General features: G+C 38.4%; 1 protein-coding gene across 1 annotated transcript in view; it reads right to left on the bottom strand.

Annotated features, from left to right (window-relative positions):
• Window positions 1-15,601, bottom strand: part of itgbl1 (integrin, beta-like 1) — an 83,700-nt gene that overhangs the window by 3,597 nt on the left and 64,502 nt on the right. The window contains exons 9-10 of the mRNA XM_041807276.1: window positions 13,209-13,355; window positions 8,682-8,795 (exon numbers count right to left, since the gene is read on the bottom strand). Of these exons, the coding sequence (XP_041663210.1) occupies window positions 8,682-8,795; window positions 13,209-13,355 (261 nt within the window). The remainder of the gene's footprint in view (window positions 1-8,681; window positions 8,796-13,208; window positions 13,356-15,601) is intronic.

A 15,601-nucleotide genomic window follows, 5' to 3' on the forward strand; every position in this document is an offset into this window, starting at 1 on the left:
TTTGATTCTGTGAAAAAAAGATAACTAGAAAAGTCTCCCTTTGGGGAGTGAATGAATTATGCATCTCTCAATCCATTATGATTTCCCAAATTCATTGAGAATGATAGCTTTTACAACAAGACCCAACTGACCAATAGCCTGTTTCAAAAGGTACAGAAAACTTTTCTACAATTTAAATCAATAATTAAATCAAATTGTACTCCCTGTAAAACAACCCTTAACCTGGGGGGTGGATGCAGTGGACAGTCCAAGTCCTAGTGTCGATTTTGCCAAATTGGGCAAATGCAATCTTGAAATATTATGATTTGCAAGACAGTGTGGCTCCCCAACTATAAATTTCAGACATCCCCTCTTGTTGATTTACAAAATAAGAATCCAACTTAATTCATAGGCAAAGTCTGGTTATACATTCATGAAATAACCACATTACAAATAGCATAACCTTGTAGAATAAAAACAGAGGAAAAAGGACAGAGGTTTAGCCCAGGTGTAAATTATGTACGGACCCATTTTAAAAATAGATTCGCCAAAGGTGCCTCACTTTAGCTACATAAGCTTTAGCTAAAGCTAACATACCTACCAAGCTATGTAGTTAGCATCACTATGTAAGCCAATTCAGCTTAGTTAACTGTAGCAATATGAGTTTTAGCAAACGTAGCTAGGATTAATGTAGCTATGTAGGCTACATAAATGACATAGCTTATGTTAGCCTCGTACTTCTGTTAGTTTAGATATCTGATGTAAAAAAGTAAGATACCTGTGAGTTTCATGACCTCTAGCTTCAGCTACATTAGCTACATAGCTCTGTCGTCTACATAGCTTACACCGCAAACAGAGCTACATAGATTACATTTGTTCATTACAATGTTTTAATAGCAAACTAGCTTTTTCTGTAAGAAGGCTGTTTACTCAGCTTTATGAAACATTTGAAATTATGATTTTCAGGTCAGATTTTTAACTTTTCATCACCTTAACCCTAACCCTAGCCAAAAGCCTAATTTGATTTTTATATGAGAGGGGGTGTCTGAGGGCTTCAGTCTGCAGCCAGACCCCTTTATCATTTAAGGACCCATTGACCTTGACCATTCACCTCTAAAATCTGATCTTTTTATTCATAAAAGGAACCCTGCATGTTAAGACATGTTCATCTCATTGGGAAGCATTAGTGTTTTCTGTATGTTGGATAAAGAAACACGAGGTTTCTTTATTTTCAAATAAATTTAAAAAATCACTTATTTGTGAAATGCATTCTGGATAATGACTTCATTTGACCGTGTTGTTCTTCCCATATTTTTTACAATGTACTCATCTTAATCTACATTACAGTTCTTCATCAGTGCCCCCTTTAGAACTTCACTTTGGTTCAAATTGAGATGTTTTATGGATAAAACTCCACTGGAAGAAGATCATCCATTCATATGACATCACTACCCTTGCTATACAGTGTCATGCTAAAAACAAGAAGGAAGATACAACTGCAATGTACAGTACAGTGCAGAAGTTGTAGGCATATATGGGCCAAAATCTGAGGCTAGAGTAAGGCGTGTAATGGCAAGTAAGCCCACCTGGGGGCACTATCGGGTGGGTAGGAGGATTGACACAACCCCAGTCATGCTCTGGTTTTCCTTGTATGTCACCAAGGGCATGGGGAAATAATCTGTTGAAAAATAAAAAAAACTCCACACCTTTGGGTTAGAGTAAGGGGTGGATGTGGTGGGTAAGCATAGCCTAGGCCACTTTCTGAAGGGGTAGTCGTGTTGCCACAAGCCCTTGGTCGTGCTGTAGATGTCCCAAGGGCCTGAAAAGCGATGGCTGTATCTGGGCATATTACAAGGGGTGAAAAAGCCCAGATCGAAGAAATGCCATTGAGCTTGACCTTTGCTGCCTAGCGACTTGTGTAGACATGTGTCAAGCTTGACCCCGGCTGCCTCCCTCCCCCCTTCTCTAGTCTGGGTTTGCGACACATTGCGTTAAGATGAATCCTTCGCTCCTTACATGACTTTTGTAAACAACTGTACAGTATATCAAGATGAGTTTATCCTAAAGGAAGCAAAAAGAAGAACAATGGAGCCAGATGATATTTCTACTCACAGTGTCATGCACAAAAATGGCAGCCTCCATGGAAAATTTATTTAGAAAATTTTCTCCAAAATGGAGAAAGTAGTATGTTTCATTGTACATCATACATATAGAAGACACAAATGTTAATTTAAAAAGTCATCATGTTTTAACAAGTAGGGTCCTTTTAAGTCAAAATGGACATTTGTGCAAAGTTTTTAAAAAATCACTAAAGCATTCTTGAGATATTACATTCCAAGTAAAGGATACACGTTAGGCCTAATGTACCTGACCTGAACATGAAGTCCAGTGACCATGACATCTGATCTCTTTAAAATCTTATGAGTTCATCTGTTACTCAGAGTAGACATTTGTGCAAAGTTGTAAGAAAATTCTTCAAAGCATTCTCGAGATATTATTCATAAGCATGGCCCAGATAGATGGACGTAGAGACAACCAAAGAACATAATGCCTCCAGTCCCTGGCTCTTTTGGGATGCACAAATAAACAGCCTTGTTCAGGTACAAAGAAATACCCAGAGTGGGATATTTCCTTATATTCTGCGTTATAATCCTGTAGCCCTGAGCTCTCCCTGAGCTCCCTGAGCTGTCAGACGGAGGGATGCTGAGGTTAGAAGGACTCCTCCTGCTGGCCTCCTGTCACACAGCTGAAGAGACATGTCTATGGCAAATTTACTGCAGGAAAGGAAAGGAGGAGTGTGATGTTGAGGATGAAACTACAAAAGTACAAGAAGATTGTTATGTGTGTGAGAAAAGTGCAGTAAAAGTGAGGGAGGATGTCTTAGACAGGGACTGGTGTTGCTCAGAGAAATGGCTAAGCTGTTTGTTTATCTGTTGAATCCAGGTTGCAGACGACACAGACCTTCCTCTGATTAAAGGATAAAGTTGGCCTTTCCTTTTATTCTTCTTATTGACAATAAATCCCCTGAAAAGACCAAAATCAACAACGCCTCCGTCTGTCACTCAAAACTCTTTAACTTTGCTCCTTCACCCAACTTTTCAAAGTCAATAGAGCATATAGGGGACAATTTTCACCTGTGGATTCACATTAGATGTAATAAGAATAATGTAAAACATATCAACCCATGTACATTACTCAAGAGCAATTATTAGGTCTTCGTCCTTTACTGGAGTATTTATTTATAATCCTCTAAGGAGACATACCAAGATGGCATAGCGGATGGTTGCCTTGGTGTTTTATTCTCTTGCAATTCTTTTACTCCATAACTGAGAGAAAGATGTTCTATTTGAAAGTTTTCGTAGATTATTGGATACATAGAAGGAATGAGTCTATTTTTGGAAAGTAAAATGGATAGTACACTATAGGAACCAACTGGTAGACATCAAACAATTAAGATTTAATCACTGTCTTTTAATATACACACAATAGCAGCTTTACATTTGTGTCCTCAAAGCAAACTACATTCTAGCTTCTCAAGTGTTTGACTAGACTGAAAACATGGCAATGCACAACAAGCAATGGCTCCAGTCCTTGCTCAGGTGCCTTGCTAAGTGAAATGACCCAGAATTATTTCAGTGGCAGCCATAATAAGAGCTGTTTGAATTCTAAAATGATCAATATTCATAATTTAGGGAAAAATGGAGCATAACAAAAGTAAAATGTTTTTGCTGCTTGCAAACAGTCCAGGTCTAGACAATCAAATGAAAGAGAAAGGAACTGTTTTTCCTCCATTATCTTCTTTGGCATTTGATAGACTGGACCATCCTTTACAGAAGGTCAAAAGTTTAAAATGACCCACAGTTCATGCATCATCTAAGAATGGCTCCAGCTTTCTTACTTTTACCAGGTCAAGAACAAGTGGATAGAAAAGACCACATGTGGTATTTTTTTTTTTTTTTTACTTCTGGCTGGGCCAATGATAATGCATGAAAAAGGAAGTCTTGCTCCATAAGGTCATAACTTACTCCACAGAATCACATTTAAACTACATTTCAATTGCAACCTAAAAAAAATTTGTGTACAACCTGGCACAGTAACAGCACGCAGATTGCATCAGGTATCACAATGCATCATGCAACATCACATCCTTTTGCTGTCCACACTGCACCCACTGAAAATTTAGTTTCCTGCTCTTAAAAAAGTGTGGTGCTTTGTTTTAACAAGCCCTTGACAGTGGAGAGCCACATAGTCCTACCTAACATTTCAAACACAGACATAGAGATTAATAAAATGCAACTATATCCACTTTGTAAAACAAGCTATCAAGCTCTGTTGAGTGAAAAAGTTAAAGCCATGTCATCTGCCTCTTTTCTTGTTCTTTGTCCATGTCAGTGCAAGCAACAGAGAGGAAAATAAGAACAGGGAGAAAAATGGTGAGCTGCAGTGCACTGTGTAACTCAATGCAATACGAATTAGTGTAATCACGCTGATTTTTGTCACCTGTGAAATGTGCAGTCAGGGCATACCGTTATTAGAAAGATTCAACTGGATCCAGAGTGAAGAGTTGCTTGGGCATTTTTGTCCATAACAAATACGACATCCATCTGCATGACTTCATCCATTCACCTGTTATCTGCTGATCTGGGATCTTGTTGCAGTGGCAGCTAGCTAACTGACCGAGTTGACCCAAGTTTAAGCAGACGTCCCTCTCATAAGAAATATTTTCCAACTCCTCCTGGTGGATTCTAAGGCCTTCCAGGGCATTATTGGCTTTTTGAACCCCTTCAGCAAGCTCTGGGTCTACCTTCGAGTCTCCCTCTGGTTGAATGTACCGAGAAAACCCTCAAAAAGAGAAACCCAGCCATCCCCAATCAACTGCCCAATCAGCCCTCTTTCTTTTTCAGACCTCTCAAAGTATCGGTGTACGTAGATGAAATGGTCATTAACAATAAACACAGATGGTTAAAAAGACATTATTACATGCTAAATATCTGCAAGTGATTTTCAACTCAAGGACGTATGAAGTGGGCTCCTGGACAAGCTTCACAACCTTTGGCTGCATCACAAATTCCTCTGATTAGGCGTAAACTGAAGGAGAATTCTGGTCTGCACAAGTCCCTTTAAATAGAGAAATGAGGTTCATGCAACCAAATAATGTTTCATTTTAAACCCCACTGAACCTTATGATTGTCAACTCTATCTTTATACGGTGGCCCTGAAGGCCAACAGGATTAATATTTCAAAGGTGCAAAATAAATTTCACAAACCACAAATACATTTCACTTGCACTTTTGAAATATTAATCCTGCTGGCCTTCGGGGCCACCGTATCTTTACCATATTGTCATTGATATTGTTTTGTGGAATATACATTTTCAGGGGTTATGCCAAATGTTGGTGGAAATATGATTCCAACAAGCTGATTATAAATTCTGAAAAAACACATTTCAATGTTTTGCATGGTGAAGGAAACATTGTAACTTCCCTTCTCTCTATTTACCTGTGCTAAAAAGTATTCAGACTCAACTGAAGCAGCTTCTGTGTCATATTTTCATGTTTAGAGCATGAAATGAACATTAAAGCATTCCTAAAACAGGTGTTTGTGTAAAGAGGAAATTACAGCTTTTAAAGCTTCATGTAATCTCTAGATGTAGAGGGATTTATTGGCAAACATAGCCTAATTGGCTGCTACATGTGGCAAGAAGAGCCTTTAAATGTAAAACACCATGCTTTTTTTGATTGCCCTGATATAAACGGTCGATTTAAGATAAACCCTCCCGTTGGTAATATGGTGATTTTGAATATTTAGCAGAGATTGCTGTACATTTTCCTCCTACATCCCCACATTTTTAAAGCAGCATTTTTCTGAATCTGGAGTGGCTGAAGCTCATTACATGACATTAAGGCTGACATTTGGAGTCATGGAGTCATGATGAGAAGCACTTCTGAACAGCTGTCCAGATTTTGACAGGCCCCGGGGCAAAAATAATTATAAATACGTACTGAGATTTTCCATTATCAGTGGAGAGAAGACGGCTCCTGTGGATGAGCTGTGATAGTGAGAAAAGTGTGTGCGAGTCCGTCTTTTCTCAATTATTTCTTGGTACGTTCTCTGACTCATAACCAAAGCTGTTCACATCAGTGGGATGGTTACAAAATCTACAGATACAATGATCTGTGAGAGTGCTTCAGTCTTCACAGGTTCAGTCAGTGCAGGGGAACCCAAACTCAAATCTGAGCTGGATACAAGAATACTCAGTCAGGTTGTGCCGAGTTTTATCACACCGTCTCAGCCGTGAGTCTGTTTGTCAACACGTCTAACAGCGGAGTGGATCTGAAAAGAACTTTGGTACGTCAAAATCACAGTGAAGAAATGTGTTTTCAGCCCACTGAATAATACCTTGAGAATTTGTAGATAAAAGAAACAAATTTGGTGGCTTACTTGACATTCATTACGCAACCAATAATCTGATTGGCTAAGAGGTATTCCTTCACTGTCAATGTGGAGGACAACAGCACAAGGACATTTTATTGTCTGACTCTGCCTCGGGACTAGTAAAGGCTGTTGATCAATATTAGAGCAAATGTTTGTCTTGGTTTTTACAATTCTGCACCAACAACTGCCAGAGGCTGGAGACTCAGTGTGTTTGGGCTGTCTGCTGTCTATCCAGGCCTTTTTGTGAATATAAAATTGCATTAATGCTTAGAGGTATTTTTTCCTTCAAATTTTGCACAAACATCCACTCAGTTCAAGATGAACTGAACCGATTTTGGTGGTCAAAGCCAAGGTCATCAGGCCTTGAACTTAAAGACTCAAGAATGCTGAGAGATTCTTAAAGAAAGGACAGTTATCCTTAACAATTTAAGCATAAACTCTCAGGAGTTCATGGAGGTCAAATGTACTGATGAATAGGCTTCATGTTCATCCTTCGTCTTTTAATATAAATGTCTCAAGAGTTCTTTGAATGTTTTTTTTTTTTTTTTAACTTAGCACAAACATCCATTCAGATTCATTTGGTCTCATGTTTATCCATTTCTTGGAAATGCAATATCTCATGAATGTGTTGAGGGATGAGTGATTCAAGGATGAGCTACATGGATGTCAGAGGTCAAAGCCAAGGACATCAAGCTTCATGTCCATCCTTTGTTTTGAAAAACAGAGCACTGATACATTTTCTTAAACAATGGCACAGATAACCTCTGTATTCATCGTTCAGGTTCGTGCTTTGTTCTCTGAACTTGATGTTTACAGACTGCTTTGGGTAATTTTCTTCAAACTTAGCAAAAATGTCCATTCTGATTTAAGGATAAGCTGTTAATATTTTTGAGGTTGTGGGTGAAAGGTCTAGATAATTGAACCTCATCTTCATCCCCATCTTGTAAATGCATATCTCATGGATGCTTTGAGGGATTTTCTCTAAACTTGTATGAATATCCACTGTGATTCAAGGATGAATTGGTTAGATTCTAGAGGTCATAGATGAGGTCATCAGGCCTCGTGTGCATCCTTTGATTTTTAACACGATAACTGAAGAATGCTGAGGGACCAATAGCCTCTCTGATGGAAGGATGTACTTATAAGAATTTGGTGGTTGTTGGCCAAAAGCTACAATAATTGGGTTTCAGCCCATCCTTTGTGCTGTTCAGGTCTTGAGACTGCTTTGATGTATTTTTTTTTTTCAAACTTAGAAAAAATATTGATTCTGATTAAAGGAATAGCTGTTAAGATTTTGGTAGGAGCACAGATTTCCACTCTGATGAAAGGCTAAAAACATTGTTGGGCGTTAATTTTATTCTTTGCTAATTGATGCAATATCTTAAAAAAATGCTTTGAAAAATATTCCTCAAACTTTGAACACTCCAGATTTTGGAGTCCGTAGGTCCAAAGTTTATGAAATAAGGCCTAATGTTGATCTCTGGTTTGTGAAATTGATAAATAAGCAGCATTTGGTACTTTTGGTACTTTATTCAATCTTCAACACAACCACTCTGTATAAAGGATGAACTGTAAAGATTTTGAAGAGTGTAGGTCAAAGGTCAAGGTCACTGGGCCTAATTTTCATCCCTTTCAATTTCTTTAGAATTGTTTGAGGGATTTCCCCCAAACCTTGCACAAATGTTTACTTAGCTCATTCAGTCCCATGTTTGTCCATAATTTATAAATTTGACATGGTAAGATTTTGGAGGTCAAAGGCTAAGGCCATTGGGCCTCATCGTTGCCCAGTCCTTGTGAACACAATATCTTAAGAGTAAACAATGCACAAATATCCACTTACTTAAGGATGAACTCATTTAATGAGTAACTCACTGGAGACTGTGTGTCAGAGTTTGAGGTGTTTGGGCATAATATCCATCCCTCGCTTGTGAATTTGATGTCCTTAAGCAATTTTATTCAAAATCAAGGATGAACTGGTTAGATTTTGGAGTTCAAAAGTCAGGGTTATTGGGGCTGATGTTTATTCCTTGCTTGCTAATATAGTTTAGAGGTCAAGATAAAAAAAAAAAAAGAAAAAAAAACACCCAGCCCTTCTTGTCGACCCACTCTATGTTTACTTTTTGGCACCCTGACAACCATGGAATGATTTTTGTGTTTTGAAAATTAACAGTAGGTATTAATTGGATTTCCATTGGTCATTTTTATTTCTTACTTCTTATCATTTTTGCTCCATGAGGAATTCAAGTTCGCCTCTATCAGTGCCCTACCTGTGCAGATCAGTCCATCGTGTTTGTCACACTCCCGGTCGTCGCATTCGCAGAACTCGCCAGACACCCACCACTCCTGGGGGGAGCAGATGCATTGGCCACAGTGACAGGATCCTGAAGTAAACACAAAGACACACATTCATACAAAGACACCTCTGTTAATTAACATCCCATTTTCCTCACCTAGGCTGAGTAACATTTTGACAATGTATGTATTATATTTCTTTTAACACCATCTCCTCTCTGATGGGATTTTTTAGATAAAAATGCTGTTTTTTCATATCCTGTAAATTCTTTATTTTACACAGAAGACTTATGGTGTTGGACAGAGAGGATATGATATGTTCCCCAGGGAACAGCTTCTAATATACTTTTGCCACCAGGAAACCAATCCACCCACACTGAGATCTCCCTCCAGTCTCCTGGATGTCTGGTTGACGGTGTAGGGCAGCATGGGAGAGGGAAACAAATCTTCTGCTGTCTTCTTCCCTTTTATTTCCAAAGCTCACACCCACAGGTTCAGAATAACATTGTCAATCTCAGATATTTCTATCAACGTACAAAAGTTACAATATAAGAAGCAGAGGAGGTGAGGAGCGGGAGATGTGAAAGAGGTGAGGAGGGGCAGAGAGGAAGATTGTTCTGGTGTCTGAATGTAGCCGAGCGTGGAGAATGAACATGCTCATCTTCATTTTCACACCAGGATCTGCTCTGCAGGGCTGGACCCGCTGCAGCCGCTCCATCTCTGTGGAATTAACGCCATACATAAAAGAGAAATCCTATCCTACAGAGTCATTTGCCACCTAATGATACATCCAGTCGAGTGCCAATATACAGAGCCCCATTACAGACCTATAAAAGACAATACAGGATACCACATAGGGCTGTAACTAATGATATTTTCTGAGAGAAATTGATTTATTGATTGTCAGTGAATTGTAGAAAATGCAATAACATATGGAAGCCCTAAGGGGACATGCATCCATACATTTAATTACTCAATTTTCCCACCATAACAAGTAATTTTCTCAAGATATCAAGTTATTATGGCCCAAGCACAGATGTCATTGGAATTCTTAAGATTCCCTCTTCCATTGAGTTTTTGGAGGTCTGAGAATCCTGAAGAAGTCATGAAAATTTGCAAAAGAAATGCTTTATTTTGTCGGTCTCTTGTATGAACTCAATAGCTGCTCTAACATTTTTTGAAGAGGCAGCTCCCTTGATCATGTTTCATCTCGACAGATTCAATTTGGTGGATATATCAGGCATTCTGAGAGTTAAAAAGGTCCATAAACAGTCTGTTAAAATCTTTACAGATGTTCAAAGAAAGAAGGTTCATCTTTTTTGAAAGAGCATCAAAAATCAGCTTTTTTTGGCCATTTTCAGGGCTCATACTTGGATGAACTCCTGGTATTCATTCAATCACCTTCATCTTTGGTGTACAGCTAGAGTTTGATGATGAAAAGTTATGAAAATCTATTTTAAAAACTCATACTGTGGAACCATAGCCAGTCCTCAAAGTTTTTTTTTTTTTTTTCAGAAACAGAGAAGTGTTAAGGTGAACTAAGTCCAATATGACCCAAATTCACCTCTGCAAGCACAGTCGACCTAGGGTTTTGAAATTTGGTTGGGATATGTTTCCTGCCAGGACCTACAAATAAGCTTCCTGACTCATAGTGTCAACTCAACTAATTTTGGACATTTCCGTGCATGATAATTAGATGAACTCTACCAAGGGTGTTCATCCCATCAACTTAATTTCTGATGTAAAGAAAAAAGAGACTATATAGATTAAACGCTATCAGAATCTCGTGCAAACCTCAAAGGATGAGGTAATAGGAGCTCCTTAAAATATGATGTCTTGCCATTTGTCGAGTCCATGTCATTATTAGCCACCATGCCTGCATTAAATATCATTATAACATGGGGATGTGGTGATACAGCACATTTCTAAGTAGCCATAAAAACTTTAACTGATGTAAATCACTGCTGGCATGTTAATGAATGGTAAAGGTATTGCACCACTTCCTGTTTGCACAGTTGCTTTGTTACTGTATTTCTGTAGCGTCGATGGAGCTAAAATTAAACTGTTTACTCTACATGGCTGAACATATCCAACTAAATTTTCATCTAATTTGTGTCCTATTGGGGTAATCATCTATGTAAAGTACTGTAAACTTATTGTCAGCTCGCAATACTTTTAAATGGTAATGTGTTGTTTGCCATGAAACAGGAAGTATGTAGATTTTCATCAATCCAAGAGGCTGTTCACTGTGATAGGCCAGACCATGGCGTGTCATGTTGTTATAGACCACACTTATGAGGTAGGTTGAGCATATTTCTTTGTTTGTACAGCTCTAGGGATACAAGATAAACATTTTAACATCTCTAGAAAACATCAAATTTATTTGTTGTCAGGAAAAGGGATTCAAAACTGGACAGAAATTATTATGGTGAAATGTACTTTGGACATCTTTATTTTGCAAAGATAATATCGTTTCAATCATTTGATTTAATGGCAAGCATTATTATTTCTAAGAATGTCTTTATATGATCTGGAAGCGTATTGTGGTGCACTTCGTCCTGGTTACAGCTGGCAGACTGACGTTACTTTAAGCCAACAGAAGGGAAGTATCATAAATGCCACTTTCCAAACTGAGTCTACGTTACACTACACTAAATGAGACGGACATTAAAATGAATCAGAAACACAGTAGATGTAGTCCTCCAAGGTATGTTTAGTTTAATTATCACTTTATAGTTAACCCTGTTACAGTGACATCATCGAGGCAGCTGAAGTAAATAATTTCTCTGAAATTACAGGAAAAAACTATAGTACTGTCATAGAACAACATAATTCTGGGTTTAAAATGAAGATTTTAATCTCTAAAGATCCATTGTGAATCTTTGTTATCATTTTAGTTACTTTTAATACTAAAAAATTTGATTCCAAGTGTGATTATACTCTATCAGTCACCGTTTGTGTGAGATAATGCCTGATTCTGCATTGGACTTGGAGGCTTTGATTAAGATTTTTCTTAGCTTTAAGAATAGACAAATGCATGATCAAGGTCTGCCCCTCTACCCACTCAAAGTTTAATTTTATTGTTTTTCTGAAGTGCCCCCAACTGCCAACAGGAAGTGACACAAATGGGCCATTTCTTTACTCTATAAAGCCCAGATTTTGATAGAAAGGCCTCAGTTTTTCTCCACAGCACTGACATGTCTCATTATAGGATGCCTCACAGCCAACAATGAGCATTTAGATATCTTGCCAATTTCACAGGAAGTTGGTGTAATTACCTCCGCCAAGGAGGTTATGTGATCGGGTGGGTTTGTTTGTTTGTTTGTTTGTTTGTTTGTTAGCAACATAACCCAAAAGGTCATGGACGGATTTTGATGAAATTTTCAGGACATGTCAGAAATGGCATAAGGAAGAACTGATTAGAGTTTGAGACTGATCCGGATCACTGTCTGGATCAAGGAATTTTTTAAAAGATTCTTTACTATTGGGAGATAGGGCTAATGGCAGAAGTCTGCGCTGTTACCACTTTACACCAGGAGATGGTGGACATGAGTAACTTCAATCCCAGCAGCATTTTTTGGTGTGTTTCTATTCAAAGTTTTGGAGTTTATAGAGTTTGAAAGACGCACGCCTGGTCGAGGAGATGAGTCAGAGCGTAACAGGGAGAAAGACAGTGAATTGTAGCGAGAATACTCACAATGCTGGGAGGAATAGAGGAATATTCACCCTCTGCCATGACTTTCAGTTGTTCGGTGAGACCATACAATACAATACAATACAAGAACTTTATTTTACCATGGGTGTTTCCGCCATGACAGTCCACCGTAGCGAAGCCAGTGCTTTGCCTCACAGTGTCTCCACCCCACCCGGGAGGGAATAATCATTGAATTAGATTTTGGGAGTGATCCGGATCACCGTCTGGATCCAGCAATGTTTTTAAAGGATTCTTCACTATTGGGAGATACGGCTAATGGCGGAGGTCTGTGCTCTCCAAGTGCTTTTCTAGTTCTGATATGAAACATTTGACTTGCTTCAGATTTTACATGTATGATCAGGCTCTGCCTTTCTACACATTTTAGTGTTAATTTGATGGTTTAGCTGTACTGTAAGACACCAGTAACAACTCTTACATAGTACATCCCATCCTCTTTGTATTTTACAAAATGATTATTGGTCCTGCCCTTATCACCTCTACATATTAGTATCTTTCTTTGTCAAAATGCCACCTACTGTTGACAGACAGTACTATCTCATATACAAAGTGCAGGGCTCAATATTTTGAATTTAATAATCCAACATGAACTGGGGTGTGAGGGTCCTTCAGTGCTGCTTGCAGCCATAGTTATCCATTAATGCTTTTTAATATTATAACACTCAAAGGGGGCGATATAACCCATTCCAAACACTTGAGTACTTAAACTTGAGTGATATTTTTAATGCAGTATGTATCATACACAAATATTTGAATATTTGTGACTTCAATGAAATCAAAGAAAACTCACCTTTCCCGCTACACATAACTCCATCAGATGTCTCACAAAGCTCCTTGCTCTGCTCGTCCTTCATGTCACAGGACCTTGGAAACTGGCACAGCTTTCCAAACCAGCCCTCCTGGCAGATGCAGCGTCCGCACGAACAGAAACCGTGACCTGGCGGTGGAGGGCAGAAGGGCCTTCATTTAAAAGGAGACAGAATACGGGGCACGGCCATGAGAAAACTAGCACAAATGGAAGAAAAACTGAATAAAAAAGCAACCTTAGACAGGAAGAAGAAAGCAATAAAGCATTAACGGAGAGAAAGTTGACAGTGCAGACATTGAACCTTGACAGTAATAGGCAGTACAAGCAGACAGAGCCACAGGAAGACGACAGAGACGCAGCAGGCTTATTGTATTTTCCCTGGGGACATGAAAGGAACTGTCATCACTGGTCTTGTCCTGTCCTTAATAAATCTGCAGCGCTTCACAGAGATGAAAAACAACGAACGGCAGCGGTGGAGGAAAACACGTACACTCTCTCAGGAAAGAAACCAGAAGCGTTTAATTGGTAGAAAGAGGAAGTTGGGCACTTGAATAGCAGACAGCATCAGTGTGGTTTTAACAAGCTAGGATACAGTTATTCACTTACATCCTCCTTCATCTAATAGGACCCTCATATTACTCACTGACTTCAATACAAATCACATCATGTCAAAGCAGTTACACCTTTGTTTCCTTTATGTTCACATGTGCTAACAGATGTCAGGTTGGAGAGGTGCTAATGAGCGCAGCGTTATTCCATCATTTTCATATCATTGTGATCCATACTGTAATCTCACTGGAGATTGTTTGATGCAGGAATGCATTGATTCCATCAAACAGCTGCTCCCCCACTCTGAGCTGCTCATTCAGCCCAAGGCATATTAATACTTAGCAACAATTATATGGATTCAAGCCTTAGCAGGGCAATAATTCATCAACATTTTAAACTTAGAAGCTTTATTCATGCTAAACCTAAAACAAAGAAAACAAAACCCCAAATCGATCATCAAAATCAGTTTTAATCATCTGTAATCCTCGACTTCTGAGCAACAAGGAAGCTAATTTTACCAAGGACTATTGTTCACATTTTCTTTAATTCTTGAAAGAGTTATATAAGAGGATCATTGCTTTAGGCTGACACAGCCACCCCAGAACATTCACCTTGTTGTCTTTAAACCATTTTTCTGTAGCTTTTGCTGGCCATTGTCTTGCTGGACAATAAATCTTCTCCCAAGCCAGAGTTTTCTTGCAGACTGGATAGAATAGTCCTCCAGGATTTTCCTATATATTCATTTTACCCTCTACTTTTACAAGACTTTCAGAGCCAGCTGCTGAAAAGCATCCCAACAGCATGATACTGCCACCATTGTGCTTTACAGTGGCAATGTTGTGTATGTGGTGATGTGCAGTGTTTGTGTCACAGTGTCGCATTAAGCTTTGACTGGTGAAGAACCAGGGCAACAGTTGTTGTATGCAGAGTCTCTCCCATCTCAGCTGCTGAAGCTTATAACTCCTTCAGAGTAGTCATAGGTGCAACAAAAAATGTTGCTTCATTTTTATGAATATCAATGAATTTTAATGTATTTTTAAACTATATTTTTCAAATATCAGTGAGCAGTTTTTTTCTATGATTAAATTAAATGTACTTCAATTATTTCCCTCACATTAGTTAATGTGCTAATTTGCCTATTCCCAAAGTATGAGACAATAGCCTCCACATTAGAAATATGCTTAAAATACTGCACAGTGTCTTTCTTCACCCCTAACTTTATGCATATTATAATGATATACTTTATAGAATAATGATACGTTGGGCTCTTGCATGTACGAACAAGATGCCAACCATTTGGTTTTATTTATCTCTTCTTGTTTTCTCATGACCACTGACATTTCAGTACTTTGAATTAATAATGACACTTGTTACAAATAAGAATTAAAAAAAAATGAATAAAAACAAACTTTTTATTCCAGGGCAGGGAAAGGCCAGGGTAATCAGTACCTTGTCTCTGAGTTGCTTGGGGTGTTCTTTTGCCTTCATGGTGTAATGGTAGCCACTCACTGATTAACCAGTGACTGGACCTTCCAGACACAGGTGTCTATATATTACAATCACATGAGACACATTCACTGCACTCAGGTGATCCCCATTTACAAATTGTGAGACTGCTAACCAAATTCGCTGAACCTCTTTTGAATGAGGTCATTCACTTTAAAGGGGGTGAATATTATTGCAGTCACTTATTTTACATTGCATATTCTTGTTTGATGATCTTCTTTCTTTGTAGAAATAAATTTTCACCTTGACATTAAATAGTTGTTTGTGCTTTTTGTAAAAAAAAAAAAATCTAAACTATATTGACATGAAACATCCAAAAT

The sequence above is a fragment of the Cheilinus undulatus genome, linkage group 15 (genome assembly GCF_018320785.1).
Source record: "Cheilinus undulatus linkage group 15, ASM1832078v1, whole genome shotgun sequence".
NCBI classification, from domain to species: domain Eukaryota; kingdom Metazoa; phylum Chordata; class Actinopteri; order Labriformes; family Labridae; genus Cheilinus; species Cheilinus undulatus.